This window comes from Bufo bufo, chromosome 2 (genome assembly GCF_905171765.1).
Source record: "Bufo bufo chromosome 2, aBufBuf1.1, whole genome shotgun sequence".
Classification (NCBI taxonomy): Eukaryota; Metazoa; Chordata; class Amphibia; order Anura; family Bufonidae; genus Bufo; species Bufo bufo.
In genome coordinates, this window is record NC_053390.1 from 709639560 (window position 1) to 709658877 (window position 19318).

The following is a 19318-nucleotide window of genomic DNA, read 5'->3' on the forward strand; positions in this document are numbered from 1 at the left end:
TGATCTGCAGAATCTACTCTTTATAGAATACAAGTGTGAAAAAAGGTAAAATAAATGCAAACATGTTTATAAAAATAAGAGTGACCATTTGAGGGCTTTAATGGGTGTCTTTACACTGTGGGTAACCCTTTAAAGTGTAAGACGCTTATACTGCAGCTGTATAGGCGCGGCAGACTTTGACCGATGCTGCTGTTCTTTGTTATGTATGAGAGCAGGCACTATGATTAAACCTCAGTCTTCAAAGCAAAGAGCAAACATCACCTAATCATTCTCAGCCTTTTGTTACTTTGACCCAAGAAAACACCTTTAAAGTAAAGCAGATGTCCTATTTCAAAACATAATCATGTATCAAAGACCACAGAGCAACACAGTAAATATTCTTGATTACCTTGGTTTTTGTTAAAAAAAATATAAAAAATGTGAATTTTTTGTTTGGCTTAAAATAGTAAAGACAATTTCAATAACTGTTCTTCGACAGCCATTCCTCTCCGCTCCCCGTATACATGCATGCTCAGCAATGTAAGAATGCTTTTCTCAATGTCAAAAAGAAAATAACAATATTCTAATTTGCCTGAACCTCCTTTCCCTTGACATCATCTGGTAAAATGATTAAACTTGCCTATCCAAAGGACTGCTGAGATTATAAGAATGAGGGGTCCCCGAGTCCTCTTCCAGACTGGAGCAGTAGTGGGCAAGTTGGTCCACAGCTTCATTCCCTTCCATTAGTCTGACCATCCCAAAGAGTGAACAGGAAGGTGGACCCACATGCATAATAGGCTCCATTTAGGCTACTCTCACACTAGCGTTAAAGTCTTCCGGTATTGAGTTCCGTCACAGGGGCTCAATACCGTATAACAAAAAAAAACGCTTCAGTTTTGTCCCAATGCATTCTGAATAGAAAGCAATTTCTTCAGTATGCATCAGGATGTCTTCAGTTCAGACCCTTTTATGGTATTTGGCCGGAGAAAATACCGCAGCATGCTGCTGTATTTTCTTCAGCCAAAATTCCGGAACACTTGCCGGATTGCCGGATCCGGCATTATTTCCATTGAAATGTAATACGCTGGATATGGTACCAAGTGTTCTGGAAAAACGGATCTGGTTTCCTGGTCTTCGTATGCGCAGACCTTTAAGTCTGTGAAAAAGATAAATACCTGATCTGTTTTTCCGGATGACACCGGAGAGACGGATCCGGTATTGCAATGCATTTGTCAGACAGATCTGCATCCAGATCCGGAAACAAATTATATCCGTTTGCATACGGATTTCCGGATCCGGCAACGGAACTGCTTGCCAGATTCTTCTAACTTTAGTGTGGGTCCTAGGAGTCGGACCCCTCATGATCTGTTATTTCTCACCTGCAGGGGGCATACATGTGGTTGCTACCAAATTAACTCTGTGCAGACTTTTGGAGCTGATATCCAGTTGTACACATTTTTACAACCAATCTGCTGAGTATAAAAATATGATTCACCTTCTCCTGCCTTTAGGATCATTCTCAGTTTTTCTTAAAATAAATCAATAGTTAAAACCCCCATGTGAACACACCCTAGGAGCACATTATTAATAAAGACTTATGCAGAATCGTACTTTGCATTATTAATCCCATTTTTCTTCCAGTACATTCAAAGGCTGCTTTTAATACGTTCCCACAACAATTCCCAGATATTTCTGAATATCGGTTGGGAGTCACATGATATAATACATCTATCTGTAGAATGTGAAAAAAAGTAGATAAAGCGAAGCTGACACAAAGCCTTCGAAAAACTCCAAAAGACAGATCTTTGCAGGTGGCAGATACGGGAACAATAACCGCTGCCTGGTATTCACCTTTGAATTGAGGTTAAAACCACCTACACAATTTTTCTTCAGTGCAAATGTGATTGAACATTTCAGTATTTCATCTCTGATGGCCCTAAATACTGTGTGATATTGTATTTTACCAATGGGAACTTTCCAGTACTTTCTGTACTTGTGGACACCTTCCCAATATAGTGTCCTGTCATAGTGTACAAATATCAGATGCTTATAGGGAACCTGTCACCTGGTTTGGGGCCACTAAACCAGCATGTGTTGTAAGGCAGCTAGGGTATAGGGCCCCAAACCTGTCCATTGCAAACCCATCTGTCCTCACAAAACAACTTACTAAAAAGAGCCCAGGATTCTTCTCCGGTGGCATCAGACACATGAGTACTGTGCCGATAAAGCGCTATACCCTGCTTCATTACATATGGGCTCTGTGCATGCGCAGTGAAGCAAGATGTGATGCCCTACAGCTTCATCTGCTGCTGGAGAAGAGTTCCCATACTTTGTTCCCAGTAAAACTGGTCATACACATTAGGCTACTTTCACACTGGAGTTTTGGCTTTCCGTTTGTGAGATCCGTTCAGGGCTCTCACTAGCGGTCCAAAACGGATCAGTTTTGCCCTAATGCATTCTGAATGGAAAAGGATCCGCTCAGAATACATCAGTTTGCCTCTGTTCCGTCTCCATTCCGCTCTGGAGGCGGACACCAAAACACTGCCTGCAGCGTTTTGTTGTCCGCCTGATGAAGCAGAGCCAAACGGATCCGTCCTGACACACAATGTAAGTCAATGGGGACGGATCCGTTTTCTCTGACACAATCTGGCACAATAGAAAACAGATCCGTCCCCCATTGACTTTCAATGGAGTTCATGACGGATCCGTCTTGGCTATGGAAGACATAATACAACCATTCATGACAGATGCATGCGGTTGTATTATTGCAATGGAAGCGTTTTTGCAGATCTACAATGTAAGTCAATGGGGACGGATCCATTTTCTCTGACACAATCTGACACAATAGAAAACAGATCTGTCCCCCATTAACTTTCAATGGTGTTCAAGAAGGATCCGTCATGGCTATGGAAGACATAATACAACCGGATCCGTTCATGAAGGGTACATGTGGTTGTATTATTCTAACGGAAGTGTTTCTGCAGATCCATGACGGATCCGCAAAAAATGCTAGTGTGAAAATAGCCTTAGATAGAAGTTGGTTGATGGTTGAACAGCAGTTGAACATTCATCTGGTGAACGATCATTAAGCAGATTTTTAATCTGACAAAAATATTGAACACGGAAGACTTCTTTTCAAACGATAGCGGTCTATCATCTAAAACGATCATTTCAACCAACGAACATTAGTTTTGGTTTAAATTGTCCGTTTAGACTAATGTGCATGGGTCTGAAGTTCATTTACTTCCTTTTATGGGGATGGATGGGTTTACTACTGGCAGATAGGAAACCCCAGTTACATAACAGCGGGATGGTGCATTAGTAGCCCCAAACCAGCTTAGGCTACTTTCACATTAGAGTTTTCAATTCCGCTATTGAGATCCGTCATTGTCCCCGTTTTGTCCCCATTTATTGTCAATGGGGACGGATCCGTTTTCTCTGACACAATCTGGCACAATAAAAACTTGACTTTCATGACGGATGCATGCAGTTGTATTATTGTAACGGAAGCGTTTTTGCAGATCCACGACGAATCCGCAAAAAAACGCTGATGTGGAAGTAGCCTTACAGGTGCCTTATAAATGAGTATTCTCAGCCTTGACATGTACGGTATATCAAAAGAATATGTTATAGATGTCTGAGAGATGTGGGTTCCACCTCTGGGACCTACACCGACCTATGTGGAAAACAGGGGTTCCTCACTTGTGGATATGCCAAATATTTCCAAGGTGGGAATATCTCTTTGATTATAAGTTCCATACAATGTTATATAGTGCTACTTCCATGCTATACTACAAATTATTCTACAAAGTGCCTAAGTGGCAGTGCCAGGTGATATCTCTGCAATACCCCAATACAGTGCTCAAGAAACATACTGTGACCAAACAAGAGAATCACGCCTCACCCCTCCGGCCCTGCTACACTGCGTGCAGAATTATTAGGCAAATGAGTATTTTGACCACATCATCCTCTTTATGCATGTTGTCTTACTCCAAGCTGTATAGACTCGAAAGCCTACTACCAATTAAGCATATTAGGTGATGAGCATCTCTGTAATGAGAAGGGGTGTGGTCTAATGACATCAACACCCTATATTAGGTGTGCATAATTATTAGGCAACTTCCTTTCCTTTGGCAAAATGGGTCAAAAGAAGGACTTGACAGGCTCAGAAAAGTCAAAAATAGTGAGATATCTTGCAGAGGGATGCAGCACTCTTAAAATTGCAAAGCTTCTGAAGCGTGATCATCGAACAATCAAGCGTTTCATTCAAAATAGTCAACAGGGTCGCAAGAAGCGTGTGGAAAAACCAAGGCGCAAAATTACTGCCCATGAACTGAGAAAAGTCAAGCGTGCAGCTGCCAAGATGCCACTTGCCACCAGTTTGGCCATATTTCAGAGCTGCAACATCACTGGAGTGCCCAAAAGCACAAGGTGTGCAATACTCAGAGACATGGCCAAGGTAAGAAAGGCTGAAAGACGACCACCACTGAACAAGACACACAAGCTGAAACGTCAAGACTGGGCCAAGAAATATCTCAAGACTGATTTTTCTAAGGTTTTATGGACTGATGAAATGAGAGTGAGTCTTGATGGGCCAGATGGATGGGCCCGTGGCTGGATTGGTAAAGGGCAGAGAGCTCCAGTCCGACTCAGACGCCAGCAAGGTGGAGGTGGAGTACTGGTTTGGGCTGGTATCATCAAAGATGAGCTTGTGGGGCCTTTTCGGGTTGAGGATGGAGTCAAGCTCAACTCCCAGTCCTACTGCCAGTTTCTGGAAGACACCTTCTTCAAGCAGTGGTACAGGAAGAAGTCTGCATCCTTCAAGAAAAACATGATTTTCATGCAGGACAATGCTCCATCACACGCGTCCAAGTACTCCACAGCGTGGCTGGCAAGAAAGGGTATAAAAGAAGAAAATCTAATGACATGGCCTCCTTGTTCACCTGATCTGAACCCCATTGAAAACCTGTGGTCCATCATCAAATGTGAGATTTACAAGGAGGGAAAACAGTACACCTCTCTGAACAGTGTCTAGGAGGCTGTGGTTGCTGCTGCACGCAATGTTGATGGTGAACAGATCAAAACACTGACAGAATCCATGGATGGCAGGCTTTTGAGTGTCCTTGCAAAGAAAGGTGGCTATATTGGTCACTGATTTGTTTTTGTTTTGTTTTTGAATGTCAGAAATGTATATTTGTGAATGTTGAGATGTTATATTGGTTTCACTGGTAAAAATAAATAATTGAAATGGGTATATATTTGTTTTTTGTTAAGTTGCCTAATAATTATGCACAGTAATAGTCACCTGCACACACAGATATCCCCCTAAAATAGCTAAAACTAAAAACAAACTAAAAACTACTTCCAAAAATATTCAGCTTTGATATTAATGAGTTTTTTGGGTTCATTGAGAACATGGTTGTTGTTCAATAATAAAATTAATCCTCAAAAATACAACTTGCCTAATAATTCTGCACTCCCTGTATAGGCACAAAACTATATAATTTTTACCTGGAGTGTTCCCATTAAAGAAAATGACTCCATGCTGCCGTACTAGGGACAGATCATCAGGTGGCATGCATCCATTTTTCACTATACTGAGGGTAATGGCGGATGCTAAGAAGCCACACAAATACATTCTGGAGCATCTAGAAAGGACTGCACTGGCAAGAATTATTTGAAAGCATTACCAGTGATGGTTCCAGTATAACATGGACTGGCATAAATAACAATCTAGTAATGGAATGATATTATTGGAATCACTCCCTGTAGCCTTGGGAGCTTTCCAATAATAACCTTGAGAACTGAGTGGGTTCTCAAATTTCCCATAGTTCCCCAGCAGAACCCTGGAAAACAGCCTATGGTCTGAGAATAAACTCTGGATTAGAGACTGCTACCATAGGAATCCTCAGTGACTACAGAGAGCAATTGTCAACAGTGTCAATTGTCCCAGAACTCTCCACAAGCCAGTGTGAGACTAGGGTGTAGGTTATGCTAATTTACATCAAAAGGGGTTGTTCGGGAGGGGGAGAACGAAGTAATTGGGAGGCTTGCTTAAAATGTCCTGCAATATAGGACTCAAACACTAGTAATATAGTTATATTAATTAATAACACACTGTATATTAATAATATGTAATATAATAAAAGTTGTTCCACTATTGGGAATCACTTAAATTTATTCTTGGTACATCTCAAATTTGCCTTCATGGCATCAGTGGGCTCATGTTTTTCAAAAACTGGTGCAATGGAAAAGTGGAGTAGCTGCTCGTGGCAACTAGGGGTGAACGAATCGAATGTACTTTGCAAGCAAAAGTCTGAAGTATCTCAGTACCGATGCCGGCTCCGCAAAGCACATACATTTAATGCTCTACAGAGATAGGTCTCCGTACAGCATTAAAACGAAGTTGGGGAACAAATTGACTTCAGATTTTGGATCTAGTGGTAACCAATCAAATCTTTGCTTTCAGTTTTCAAAGGGCCTCTGAAAAGTGAAATTTGTCCTTGTACTAGTTTTGAAAAATGTTCCCAATGTCTTTTATTTAAAAGAGGTTGTGTAAAAGTATGGAGGGTATCTCCTATCCTATCTATGATTGGTTGAGGTCAATCCTGTAGAAAAAAAACAACAAAAAAAAAAACATTACAACCTTCACCAACCTTTCCGATGCTGGTCCATTTGCTCGTGCTCTTAACTTCCTGGTCCCGGCTTGACATGCCAGAAAGACCAGGAAAGTTGAGCTTAGCCAACCATTGCCCATAGATGTGCCCCACCTCAACCAGTGACTGGCTGGACAGGCATTTCCAGCATGTGAGCCAGGAGCAGAAAGTGAGGAGCATCAGTGGCCAGACCACCAGGAGCAGGAAGTGGGAAGCAGCGGTGGCCAGCATGGGAACAGCAGCAGAGGGAAATCAGTGAGAGTGGTTTATTTTTGATTTCTTACTCATTGTCTTTTTTTTTTTAAATCAGATTTTCCTGGAAAATCCCTTTAAACATTTTTGGGAAGTGCTTGTTCTCTTATTATACTGTTTCTATGTAAATATTTTTTAGGTAATTGCTGAAATTACTGTCTATACAATTCTTACTCTGTACAAGCCTACAGATGATGTTAAAGCTACATATGGAAATCTTTATTAAAATGAGGCTGTAACCTATACTAACAAACTGTAAGCAGTGGGCATTTTACATTTAAACAATGGGGGTCTTTCTTATGTCCAATGTGTATTTTATTAAACCATGTACAGGAGGGGGTTGGTGGTGTTTACAATACGTGCATGTCATAAAAGACAAAATGCGGGTGGGGACAAAGTTCCATCTATTTACCTGCCAGCCTGCCTCACTCAGCAGGATGTTAAAAAATGCTTAGGCTGCCTCAGCAGATTCCCAGCCCACAGCAAAAACAAACATGTTTGCTTTAGATCAAAGAAGGCTAAGCAGTGGAAAAAAGCTATAGAATTTAAAGACTGATAAAGCCATAATATAAAGCACACAGCAAATTCTTCGAAAATGGATCTGCAGTTAGTCTTGGAGATAACAACATTAAATTCTTTGCTTTTCATGTGTGAAAAAAAAACAAGAACATGTATTCTTGATAATATTAAGATTATGATTTCCTATACTTTATCTTTCCAAGTCAAAGTGAAAATAGAAGTTAGCAAATACAGGAATACAAAGCTTTCCCCATAAATTAGCATAAAGAACTTACTGATGAATAGTGCAAAAGGGAAGAGGAGAATCCATTTCAACGTTGTAGTTAAATTGCAGCTATTTTTTATTTGGTTTTCAGGAGTAAAATATTGATGACCTATCCTCAGGATCTGATTGGTTGGGATCTGTCTTCCAACACCCCCACCGATCAGCTGTTTGAAAAGGTGCAGCCTCTTCCTAGGCCAGTGACGTTATGTTCATCAGTCACATGGCCTATGCGCAGCTCCGCCCTATTCATGTGCATGAGCCTGAGATGCAATGCCAAGCACAGCCACTACACAATGTATGGCGCTGTTCTTGGTAAACTGTGAGGAGGCGGCAGCTCTCAAAGTAGTGCCATGGCCTCTTCAATCAGCTGATCGGTGTTGGTGCCAGGTGTCAATCAGATACTGATGACCAATCCTCAGGATGGACCATTCATATTTTGTAACTGGACTTCCCCTTCAATAAGCCCAAAATTCAGTGCTCATTAACTTAATAACTGTATGGGAGCTCAGTTTTATTGAAACATGGCTGCAAATCCCCTGATCTCTTTTACACAGCCAAGGGAACCTGTCAGCTCAGCTCTCCTCATCTGGCTCGATTTGTATATAGGAAGAGTTCATTGCAATGAAGAAGCCTGTCAATATTTCATGCTGTGTGTGGTTAGGGTAGCATGGGTCTGTTGACAGGTTCCATTCTAACAATAAAATTTAGGCAACTAAACCACCAGGGATGGTTAGACGTTTGAAGATTTATCAATAGGAGTTGTATAAATCTGTATATTGCAAGCTCTCCCTATTGGTAGACAGCATTTATCATTAATCTTTTTGGTTATATAGGGAGTATGAAAATGTTTTTGATAACTATAGAGAAATATTATGAATTAATACCAAATTCCAGGTGCATTAAAAATTGAAGATACGTACATTTTAAAGTATTTAATAAGCAAAACGAAAAAGAAGGATCTTAGAAATGCAGCCCACCTGACGGAATCCCAATCAATGCTCATAAATCTAACTGGTGACCTTTTACCATGAGTCTTATGGAAAAGTCATGTTTAGACTAGAGATGAGCAAATCGATTCTAGCAAATCGATTTGTCTCATCAGCAGAACTTCTTCAACTGTAAAAGGTTGTCCCCGCTGGTGAAGAAGCGCCCACCTGCTGCCAGACTGATACATGTAGCTTGGCCCCAACAATTTCCTGCCAGCACCACTACTCTGATTAGCAACGCCTGCACAGTCGCAGAGCCGATGCTGAAGCAGATCCTCTGCCTTTGCTCTGCTAATCGGAGCAGCTGCTCTGGCAGGTCTAGGATAAATGTCTGGCCCTGTCCCTCTAATGGCAGGTGGGTGCTTCTTCACCAGCGGGGACAGCCCCTCACAGGTGAAGACATACTGCTAATTAGACACCGGTTTGTTAGAATCGACTTGCTCATCTCTAGTTTGGATCTTTTGTGCACCCTACTGTATTACCCTGCTGTATTCTCCACTGCAATGTCTGGAAATACAGAAAAAAATGCTGCTTCCTAAGGACTCAAAATAGGGCTTGTCTAGGATTTTTTTTTAACCACCTCCTTTACATCCCAACCAACCGATGTCCGTGAAGAAATCTAAACTTACCTGCTCCATACCGCTCCGTTCTGGCTCTGTGGCTCATGGGCTTTCTTTACTGGACATCCGGTCCCTGTCTGTCAACTTCCAGACGGATGGGGTCACATGTGCCACTGCATCAAATGACTGTCCTTAGTGGTGATGTGTCCTCAAGCAGCACATTAATGAAGGGTCATATGCCACTTGGGAACTTTTCACTGCTCAGGCTGGTCATTGGTTCCAGTGGTGCACAGGACCTGCCTGTGTGGAAACTGACTGACAGGGACCAGAGGTCCAGTAAAGAGAATCGGAACAGAGTGGTGGGAAGCACAGAGTATAGATTTCTACTCAGGTACCGATGGGTGAGGGTTAAAAAAAACTGCTTTAAGGAAGTCTTGGTTCACAAAGTAGTGAGAAACCTGAATATGTACAATAACATGTTCAGTGTAAAATCATCAGACAGATTGTACTAATAGCACATGCCTAAATACACATGATTTAGATCATAGACTATTTTAAATCAAATGTACATAAAAATAAAGATATATATAGTATTTATCGCTCCTTACCTTTTTCTTCATTAATGGTAAAAACTCCAACCCCAGATCCATCCCTTATGGAGTATCTGATTTCACCATCCCGTCCGGAATCCTCATCATGAGCTGAGATAGTCATCACTGGAGTTCCGATAGGAACATCTTCTCTGATCACTGCTTTGCTTACAAAATTCGAAAACAATGGTGCATGCAGGTTTTCATTCACATCAACAACTTCAATAGTGATGAAACAAGTTGATGAGAGAGAAGTTGGTTTTCCCCTGTCTTTAGCCCGGGCGGTCAGATTGTAAATCTGTTTCTCTTCATAATCTAACTCTTGTATTATCCTCACTGCTCCACTCAGTTTATCTACTTCAAATTTTCCATCACCATTTTCCAAAAGGCTATATCGAATTTGACTGGAAAGCCCTACATCGGGATCATAGGCATCTATCCAAGTCACCAACGTTCCCACAGGAAGGTCTTCTCGAACTTTAACATGATAGTTGGATGGAATGAACATTGGGGAATTGTCATTTACATCTTCAACCAATATTTTCAGGAACACGGTAGAAAACAATTGAGGTTCATTCTCTGCTTGGTCTCGTGCTTGTATTTTGAGTAAATGCATATGTTGCTTCTCTCTATCTAGTGGAGTAAGTGCTTTCACTATCCCAGTCACACTGTCTATTGTAAAGATATTTGTATCTGTAAGAATAGAATATCTCACTTCACCATTAGCTCCCAGATCATTGTCAGAAGCTTCTATTTTAATAATAGCTTGGTTTCCTTCCTCATTTTCTTTGACCTCCACAACATAACTCTCCTGAAGAAACTCTGGTGGGTTGTCATTGGCATCAAGCACTGCAATGTCTAGAAGGTGCCAAGCAGATTTTTGTGGTAGTCCAAGGTCATAAGCTGTGATGTTCAAAGTGTATAGATCTTTTAGCTCTCTGTCAAGCGGTGAAAGAATTTGTATCCAACCATTATCTATATCTATAGTGAAACAACTATCATCGTTCCCTCCAGAAATAGCATATACTAATTTACCGTTGAACCCAGTGTCAACGTCATTTGCTTCCATATGAATTATACGTGTTCCCACATCTGCATTCTCCTTGACTTCAATTCTGCTAGGGATTGTGCTTATAAATTGAGGGGCATGTGAGTTTGCCAAGTGAGTGTCAAAGTAAGTTTCCTCTAGGGATCCACGATTAAACAACTTGTTGGCCTGTAGAAGTTTCTCAGCAAGCATTTTGGCAACCCCAGTTTCTTCACAATTTAAGTGAACAACCTTGCGGCTTGAAGTTACAGTAATATTAATATAAATTGGTTTGGCCAAGTGTTCACCATCCGTAGCTGTAATCCTCAAACTATGAAAGGAGACTTTTGCTGCAGGGCCTTCTGAAAGAGACTGTTTCAAGGAAAGAACTCCAGAATTGGGATTCAGTGTAAATAAATCTAACTCATTTCCAGATTCTATCTGGTATTTCACCAACTGAAGCTCGTCAGCATCAATAGCAGAAACAGTAGTTATTTGTTCTCCAATGCCAAGATCCTTGGGGACTGAACCTTCACAGTTTATCTTCTCAAACAATGGTTTGTTGTCATTTAGATTATTTAATGTCACTGTGATAGGAATTTCAACTTCTCTTCGATAAGGCAAACCCCAGTCTGATGTTCTAATCTTTAATGTATAGACTCTTGGCATTAGCTCATAATCTAATTCTTCTGCAGTGCTAATTACTCCTGAAAAGGCATCAATGACAAATGGCACAGGATTTACGTTGGCTATGCTATAGGTGACATACCCATTCTCCCCTTCATCATGATCGATGGCACTGACAGTAAGAACATGACTACCTATGGGCACATTTTCATCAACCATGGCTTTATATGAAGTCTGGGTGAACTCAGGGGCATTGCTGTTCATGCCAAGCACTTTGATCATAACTGTTGTGAAGGCTTTTTTGTCACTGGTCATAATATCCAACTCAATATGGGAAGAATCCTTTGCTTTTAATGGGGCTAAAGTTGTAATGAGGCCAGTGATGGTGTTTAATCTGAATCTATTTAGGTCTTTAGTGTGTTTAAAAGCATATTTTAAATGTGGGTGACTTGGAACTGCTTTCACCATGGCAATGGGTGTATTGGGAGGAGCAAACTCACTTACTTCAGCCTTGTACACATCTTTTTCAAACTTTATTGGACCATACTTAAATTGGGAAGATTTAATGTGGATGACCTTTGGGTGCGAAAACTGTGGTGGGGATCCTTTGTCTTTAGCTTGTAGGGTCAAGTTGAAACCAAATGGATGGGTATCCCAATCAATCTCTTTTACAGCTACAAGCTTATATTCTTTACTTCCCGGTAATGACCTGTTAGTCCTGAAGTACTGTAGAGAGTCCCCTGCTAAAATACTTAAAGAGGAAATTTCTCCATTGGTTCCTTGGTCCTGGTCATCCACAGTTAAAATTGCATAAGTCAAATCTTTATCAAGTTCAGAAGGAGTGAGAGTAACAAAGATGACAGGGGCATGCAAATTTGCTTGTTCCACGTGAATAACTAGCCTGGCCATACTGCTAATCCCACTACTTCCATATAACTTCATTCCTCGGTCCACTGCAAGAATTTCCATGTCATACTGCTTGGTCTCTGAATAGTCAAGTTTGCTAGTTAGTATAATAGCACCGCTAGTTGGATGAATAGCAAACATATCAGTTCTCTCTTTAAAGCTGTAATAAAATTCCCCATTGGTTCCAATGTCTGCATCTGTTGCACTGACTTTTGCAATACTGCTCCTTATTGCTGTGTTCTCCGGCAAAGAAACACTGTACAAAGTTGGTGAAAACAGCGGCCTCAAATCATTTGTGTCCAGTACCTGAACTCTAACTCTTGTGCGTGCTTCAACATTTGAGCTCTTCTCCACTGCCTTGATAGAAAGGAGGTAGTGATCTCTAACCTCTCTATTAAGATTTCCTGTGTTACCACCCTTGGTACGTATCCTCAGGAAGCAAAAATCCCCCAAGATGTGCTCTTCTGCTTTGAAAAGGTTTTCATTGTCCCCAGAGACTATTTTATATTTGATGTCCCAATCAGGGTTTTTAAGATAAATACCCATTTTTGTTGGGTGGCCAACATAAGTCTTTGCAGCTGAGTTTTCATAGATAGTGGCATTGTAGTGGTGCTGAGTAAACCAAAATGATGAGGAATGATGGCTTTCATCACAGTCACCAAAATGTTGCAGTAACATCAATAAGAGAAGCGAGGTCAAGTATTTGCCCATGATGGATGAAGTACACAAAATCACCTGGAAAAGAAAAGAGAAAGGAAATGAATATAAACCTCCAGGACACATAATTAATTATTATTAATTTACATTTACTTTGTGTGCATGCTTTACATTTGCTGTGTACTGGATGGAGACCACATTAATTATATTTTCAATATGTACAAAAATAATTATTTACATCTGTGAGTAATGACATCTGAACCCCAGGCAAAGCACTGGGGACAAAGGAAATATAGCAGTATCATTAAAACAATCACAATCTCTCACCACAGGTTGGCGTGCACCTAATCAACTGAGGCTATTAAGCTTATTCTTACAGGTTTTAAAAGACACTAATTTAATTACTACGAAACCTTAAGGTGGCCACACACATTACATAGAAGTTGGGTAATGGTTGAACAGCAGTTGAACAAACAATCATCAGGTGTACGATCAGACATCCACATTTTAGTCCATATTGACCGTTATAGTTGTACAAACTGCCCATACATGTTCAATGAAACCAAGAGATGGCGGAAAGATTTTTCTGGGAATGTTCTTTAAAGAAATATCTTTTGTTTCACTATAGGACAAAAAATATTGAACCCGACTGACTTCTTTCCCAATGATAATGATCTTTCATTGGTTGGCTAAAGCCATTTTTTATTGCTAGACTTCTCCTGACGAAAGTTCATTTTGGTTGAAATCATCCACTTTGATCAACTTTAGACTAATGTGTATGGGTACCTTAACTATGCGTAAGAATTTTGCTTCTATTAAACAGGTATCTAAATGACTCTGTATAAGCTGAGTTCAAGTACCTATGTAGAGTACTATGCAAAGTCAGAAGACAGGGCGATCTAAGCCTCTTATCTTATGATATATGGGTTGGGATTAGAGCTAAAAGAGTAAAATACTGCAAACCAATTGCATTTCTGTAAATTATTGTAACACATACAGTACAGACCAAAAGTTTGGACACACCTTCTCATTCAAAGAGTTTTCTTTATTTTCATGACTATGAAAATTGTAGATTCACACTGAAGGCATCAAAACTATGAATTAACACATATGTGGAATTATATACATAACAAACAAGTGTGAAACAACTGAAAATATGTCATATTCTAGGTTCTTCAAAGTAGCCACCTTTTGCTTTGATTACTGCTTTGCACACTCTTGGCATTCTCTTGATGAGCTTCGAGAGGTAGTCCCCTGAAATGGTTTTCACTTCACAGGTGTGCCCTGTCAGGTTTACTATGTGGAATTTCTTGCCTTATAAATGGGGTTGGGACCATCAGTTGCGTTGAGGAGAAGTCAGGTGGATACACAGCTGATAGTCCTACTGAATAGACTGTTAGAATTTGTATTATGGCAAGAAAAAAGCAGCTAAGTAAAGAAAAACGAGTGGCCATCATTACTTTAAGAAATGAAGGTCAGTCAGTCAGCCGAAAAATTGGGAAAACTTTGAAAGTAAGGGCTATTTGACCATGAAGGAGAGTGATGGGGTGCTGCGCCAGATGACCTGGCCTCCACAGTCACCGGACCTGAACCCAATCGAGATGGTTTGGGGTGAGCTGGACCGCAGAGTGAAGGCAAAAGGGCCAACAAGTGCTAAGCATCTCTGGGAACTCCTTCAAGACTGTTGGAAGACCATTTCAGGGGACTACCTCTTGAAGCTCATCAAGAGAATGCCAAGAGCAAAGCAGTAATCAAAGCAAAAGGTGGCTACTTTGAAGAACCTAGAATATGACATATTTTCAGTTGTTTCACACTTGTTTGTTATGTATATAATTCCACATGTGTTAATTCATAGTTTTGATGCCTTCATAGTCATGAAAATAAAGAAAACTCTTTGAATGAGAAGGTGTGTCCAAACTTTTGGTCTGTACTGTATATACACAAAAAATGTCCAGGACCATAAAGAACTGATTAGTTACAGATTAATAGAAGGGTCCATGGAAACATGGCACTGTGGCTAAGTGGTCAGCAACATTACTTTGTATAACTAACTACATCATTTCCACTTTTTACCTACCATAACAAGTAACTACTAGACCAGCCAACCATCTGTTTGATGTTTGGCCAATGTTCATTTGGCCTATGTAAACAGGAGATATGCTATCGATACTAACTTAAACAAACCGCCGCACAATTGATCGCAAGTATGAATTATCAATCATATGGCTTTTATTGCTCGTTATCTGCCTGTGTAAAACATCCTTAACAAGTGCTGATTGACTTGCTATGCTGCTGATTACCACTCAGCAGAAATAGGACTTTTACTCCTCTTGCCTCATTCTGAATTCAGTACAAGCTCAGCCAAACCAAACATTTCTGGATATTGGGTGATATGGAGTAATAGCTATTGTCAGTTATAGAATGAAAATGGTCAAACTAAAGAATTATTCCAGGACTTTGTTATTGATGGCCTAGCCTCATGATTGACCATCCATATCTTATTGACACGGGTTCAACACCCCGCACCCCACCGATTGACTGTTTCAGAGTAGTTCCGGTGCCGGAGCAGCAGCTGGAGCAAGATGGCTGTCCCCATTTACAGAATAAAAATCTACCATCAGAAAAAAATAAAAAAAATGATTAGAAAAAAAGAATATGTGCCACTATCTGGTATATTAAATGGGTGACTCATTCCCTTTAAAATATTTCCACATTAGGCATTGGGCTACATAACCTTGTCTAATAAGTTGCATAAGTTACTATTAATGTGAATAATGAAAAAAAAGTAGTAGATCCCTACTGATTAAGTTATGTATCCTGCACCATGCTGTATCTTCAGAAACAATACATCTGAATAATGGCTAAATGGAGCACAGTGATGTAGTGCTGTTTTTCTGGCAAACAATGAATCTGTATGGGCATCAGTGATCGTAGCAGTGAATGTTCGTTCCTGAACAAAGGAGAGGATTGCTTCTTGTAAATGCAGCTACAACCATTGCCGAAAATTAAGCAATTATCCGTATACTTAGTTTGTTCCCAATTTTAGCCAGTGCATCGGCCCATGTAAAAGGTGCCTAACAGAATGTTACTACTTGGTTTGTCAAATCACAGTAGTCAGTAATCAAAAATTACAGATTTCATGTCACCTCCTCGACTCAAGTTTGCTGTCATGTAGATGAACCGATTTCTATTTTATCCTCACGATGAATTTGATAATCTATTGAATTGTAAGCAGCCAGGCATCTGTCAGCAATACTTTATATGATTGAGGAACCTGGCAAATACGTAGCATGTTTTCAATGAGGCCATTTGGGGACTATTCCACCTAAGATGTTTATGTCATCTGTCTAACTGAGAATGCAAAGTGGTACACAGGAAAAAAAAAATGAATAAAAAAATGCTATTAAAACTTTACTATGGGAATAAATCAGAGCGCCTTGTCAAGACAAATGCAGCAATTGTTTAGGGAAGAGGTGAAAAAAATGAATAGGACCTCTGGGGAAATGATTCACAATGTACATACACCTACCAATTTGAGTGTCATTTGTAGTCTTAAATCAGTCTACCTACTTGTCACATTTAACAATGGTTAACAGCTTATTGACCAATTCACTGTGTGTGTTATGTGCTTTCTGCCAGAGCTCTGGGGAATATTAGAAAATCTATGAAACTTCTTTTCTGAGAGGAGGAGAAAGAACTGTGCATCTTCATTTAACTAAAGGTCAATGTTGCACAGATGTTTTAGTCCCAGAAGAAGGACTGTTATAATTCTGTTCATCCTACAGAATGAATGACCCATTAGATTTTGGGAACCAATAGTGAAAATAGAAAAAAAGAAAAACTTTCCATTCCTGTGCCTGAGACTGGCATCTGGCTTGGCTAAAGAAGAGCTTGTCCAGCACAAAGGGTAAAAACCGATGTACCCTTATGGAGGTCCAAGAATGATAAAATTACAGTTCAGGTGCTCTTAACCCAAATTAAGGTTAAGAGCGTCTTCAGCCATCAAGTGGCTTCTGATGTGTTTATTTAAAGTGACCACTGTTAAACTTCAATAAATTTGAATTGGCTTTTTATGCTGTCAGGCTCTTATTCATGATGAGAACCACTGCAACTTCCATCAATAAAAGAAGATGAACAATTTAATATGAGCACTTAATAACGCCTGCTCACTGTAGAAAGGACAGTAGAAACTGCTTAGAGCACTGCTGTCCAGGATTGCCAACCAGAAGTTTCCTTTCTTTCTGGACAACTTATCCCAAAATCACAGACAGCTTTTTGTGGACAAATTGGAAAACTATCATAAATGATAAAGATTATGAGTAATACATGTCTATAGCTCAATATACCGCTAAGAACTCATTACCAGCATTTACTGTGAGCTGTAAAATGATGATAATTACCACTATCTAGTCTAGTACCACAAGCCTAAAAAAAATCACAGAAACAGGAAAAAAGTAGCCTATTTTTATGGACTGTCCAAAAATTTCTGAATGGTTGGCAACACTGCTGGTGTCCTGACCAGGGGCCTCAATGTAAAACCTGTCAAATCTGCCATTCAGGTGTCAAGTTCTTGTGTCGCCCTTATTTCCTCTTAGATTGTAAGTTCTCACTCCTCCTTTTTGAACTATTCATTTCTTATAGAAATTAGCAAATTTCATAGGATTTGTTTCCTTCTGATTTGTCCAAATTTGATTCCGGTACAAACTGATTCTACTGGAATTTAAAGTGTTTTAAATGCCTAGACAATCTCTCTCTCTCTATTGCAAAATTCTACCTGAAAAAATCTGAAGAAATTCTGATTTAAAAAACAAAAACACTGGGTCAAATTCTTACTTTAATGAATCGATTTGCTTATTTTTAGATACTTACTTTGTAATGTCAGATTTGGTTGTACTTGTACATGTACCATATAAAATATAAAGTGCAGCAGAAACATTTTCTTTTCACTAGATTGGAAGTGCTGCAGTTTTTCTTTTTTCATTTATTTGACGATTGGTTGCGTCTATACTGCTGGCACTCAGACTTCAAGTACGGTTTGTGCTGCCTTGGACTTCCTTTTTATATACATTACAGACCAAAAGTTTGGACACACCTTCTCATTCAAAGAGTTTTCTTTATTTTCATGACTATGAAAATTGTAGATTCACACTGAAGGCATCAAAACTATGAATTAACACATGTGGAATTATATACATAACAAACAAGTGCGAAAAAAATGAAAATATGTCATATTCTAGGTTCTTCAAAGTAGCCACCTTTTGCTTTGATTACTGCTTTGCACACTCTTGGCATTCTCTTGATGAGCTTCAAGAGGTAGTCCCTTGAAATGGTTTTCACTTCACAGGTGTGCCCTGTCAGGTTTAATAAGTGGGATTTCTTGCCTTATAAATGGGGTTGGGACCATCAGTTGCGTTGAGGAGAAGTCAGGTGGATACACAGCTGATAGTCCTACTGAATAGACTGTTAGAATTTGTATTATGGCAAGAAAAAAGCAGCTAAGTAAAGAAAAATGAGAGGCCATCATTACTTTAAGAAATGAAGGTCAGTCAGTCAGCCGAAAAATTGGGAAAACTTTGAAAGTAAGGGCTATTTGACCATGAAGGAGAGTGATGGGGTGCTGCGCCAGATGACCTGGCCTCCACAGTCACCAGACCTGAACCCAATCGAGATCGTTTGGGGTGAGCTGGACCGCAGAGTGAAGGCAAAAGGGCCAACAAGTGCTAAGTATCTCTGGGAACTCCTTCAAGACTGTTGGAAGACCATTTCAGGGGACTACCTCTTGAAGCTCATCAAGAGAATGCCAAGAGTGTGCAAAGCAGTAATCAAAGCAAAAGGTGGCTACTTTGAAGAACCTAGAATATGACATATTTTCAGTTCTTTCACACTTGTTTGTTATGTATATAATTCCACATGTGTTAATTCATAGTTTTGATGCCTTCATAGTCATGAAAATAAAGAAAACTCTTTGAATGAGAAGGTGTGTCCAAACTTTTGGTCTGTACTGTATATATATCTCAATTACACAACACAATGGATGACTAAAGCAGGCCATACATGCTCACCCAGATGGCAGCTACAGTATCTCTACTGACCTCCCCCATACCTATGGATTGTCAACTCCGATGAACATGCATGGGTTCTGAGGCGTGAACCTCTGCATGACACCTCTTCCTTCTGTAACCCTGACATCTACCGTCCAGAAGGCTCTCATACACATCAGCTGTTTAGCCAATCCCGCCAAGATCGGTGGGTTTACCCAACATTAAGGTGCATGGCCAGCTGCAGCCAATCTAT

At 40.0% G+C, this 19318-nt stretch overlaps 1 protein-coding gene across 7 annotated transcripts in view; it reads right to left on the bottom strand.

Annotated features, from left to right (window-relative positions):
- The window catches only part of FAT1 (FAT atypical cadherin 1), a 227191-nt gene that overhangs the window by 152638 nt on the left and 55235 nt on the right, over positions 1 to 19318 (bottom strand). For all 7 annotated transcript variants that reach the window (XM_040418765.1, XM_040418764.1, XM_040418770.1 and 4 more), the window contains exon 2: positions 9826 to 13102. In XM_040418765.1, the coding sequence (XP_040274699.1) occupies positions 9826 to 13078 (3253 nt within the window). In that variant the 5' untranslated portion in view covers positions 13079 to 13102. The remainder of the gene's footprint in view (positions 1 to 9825; positions 13103 to 19318) is intronic.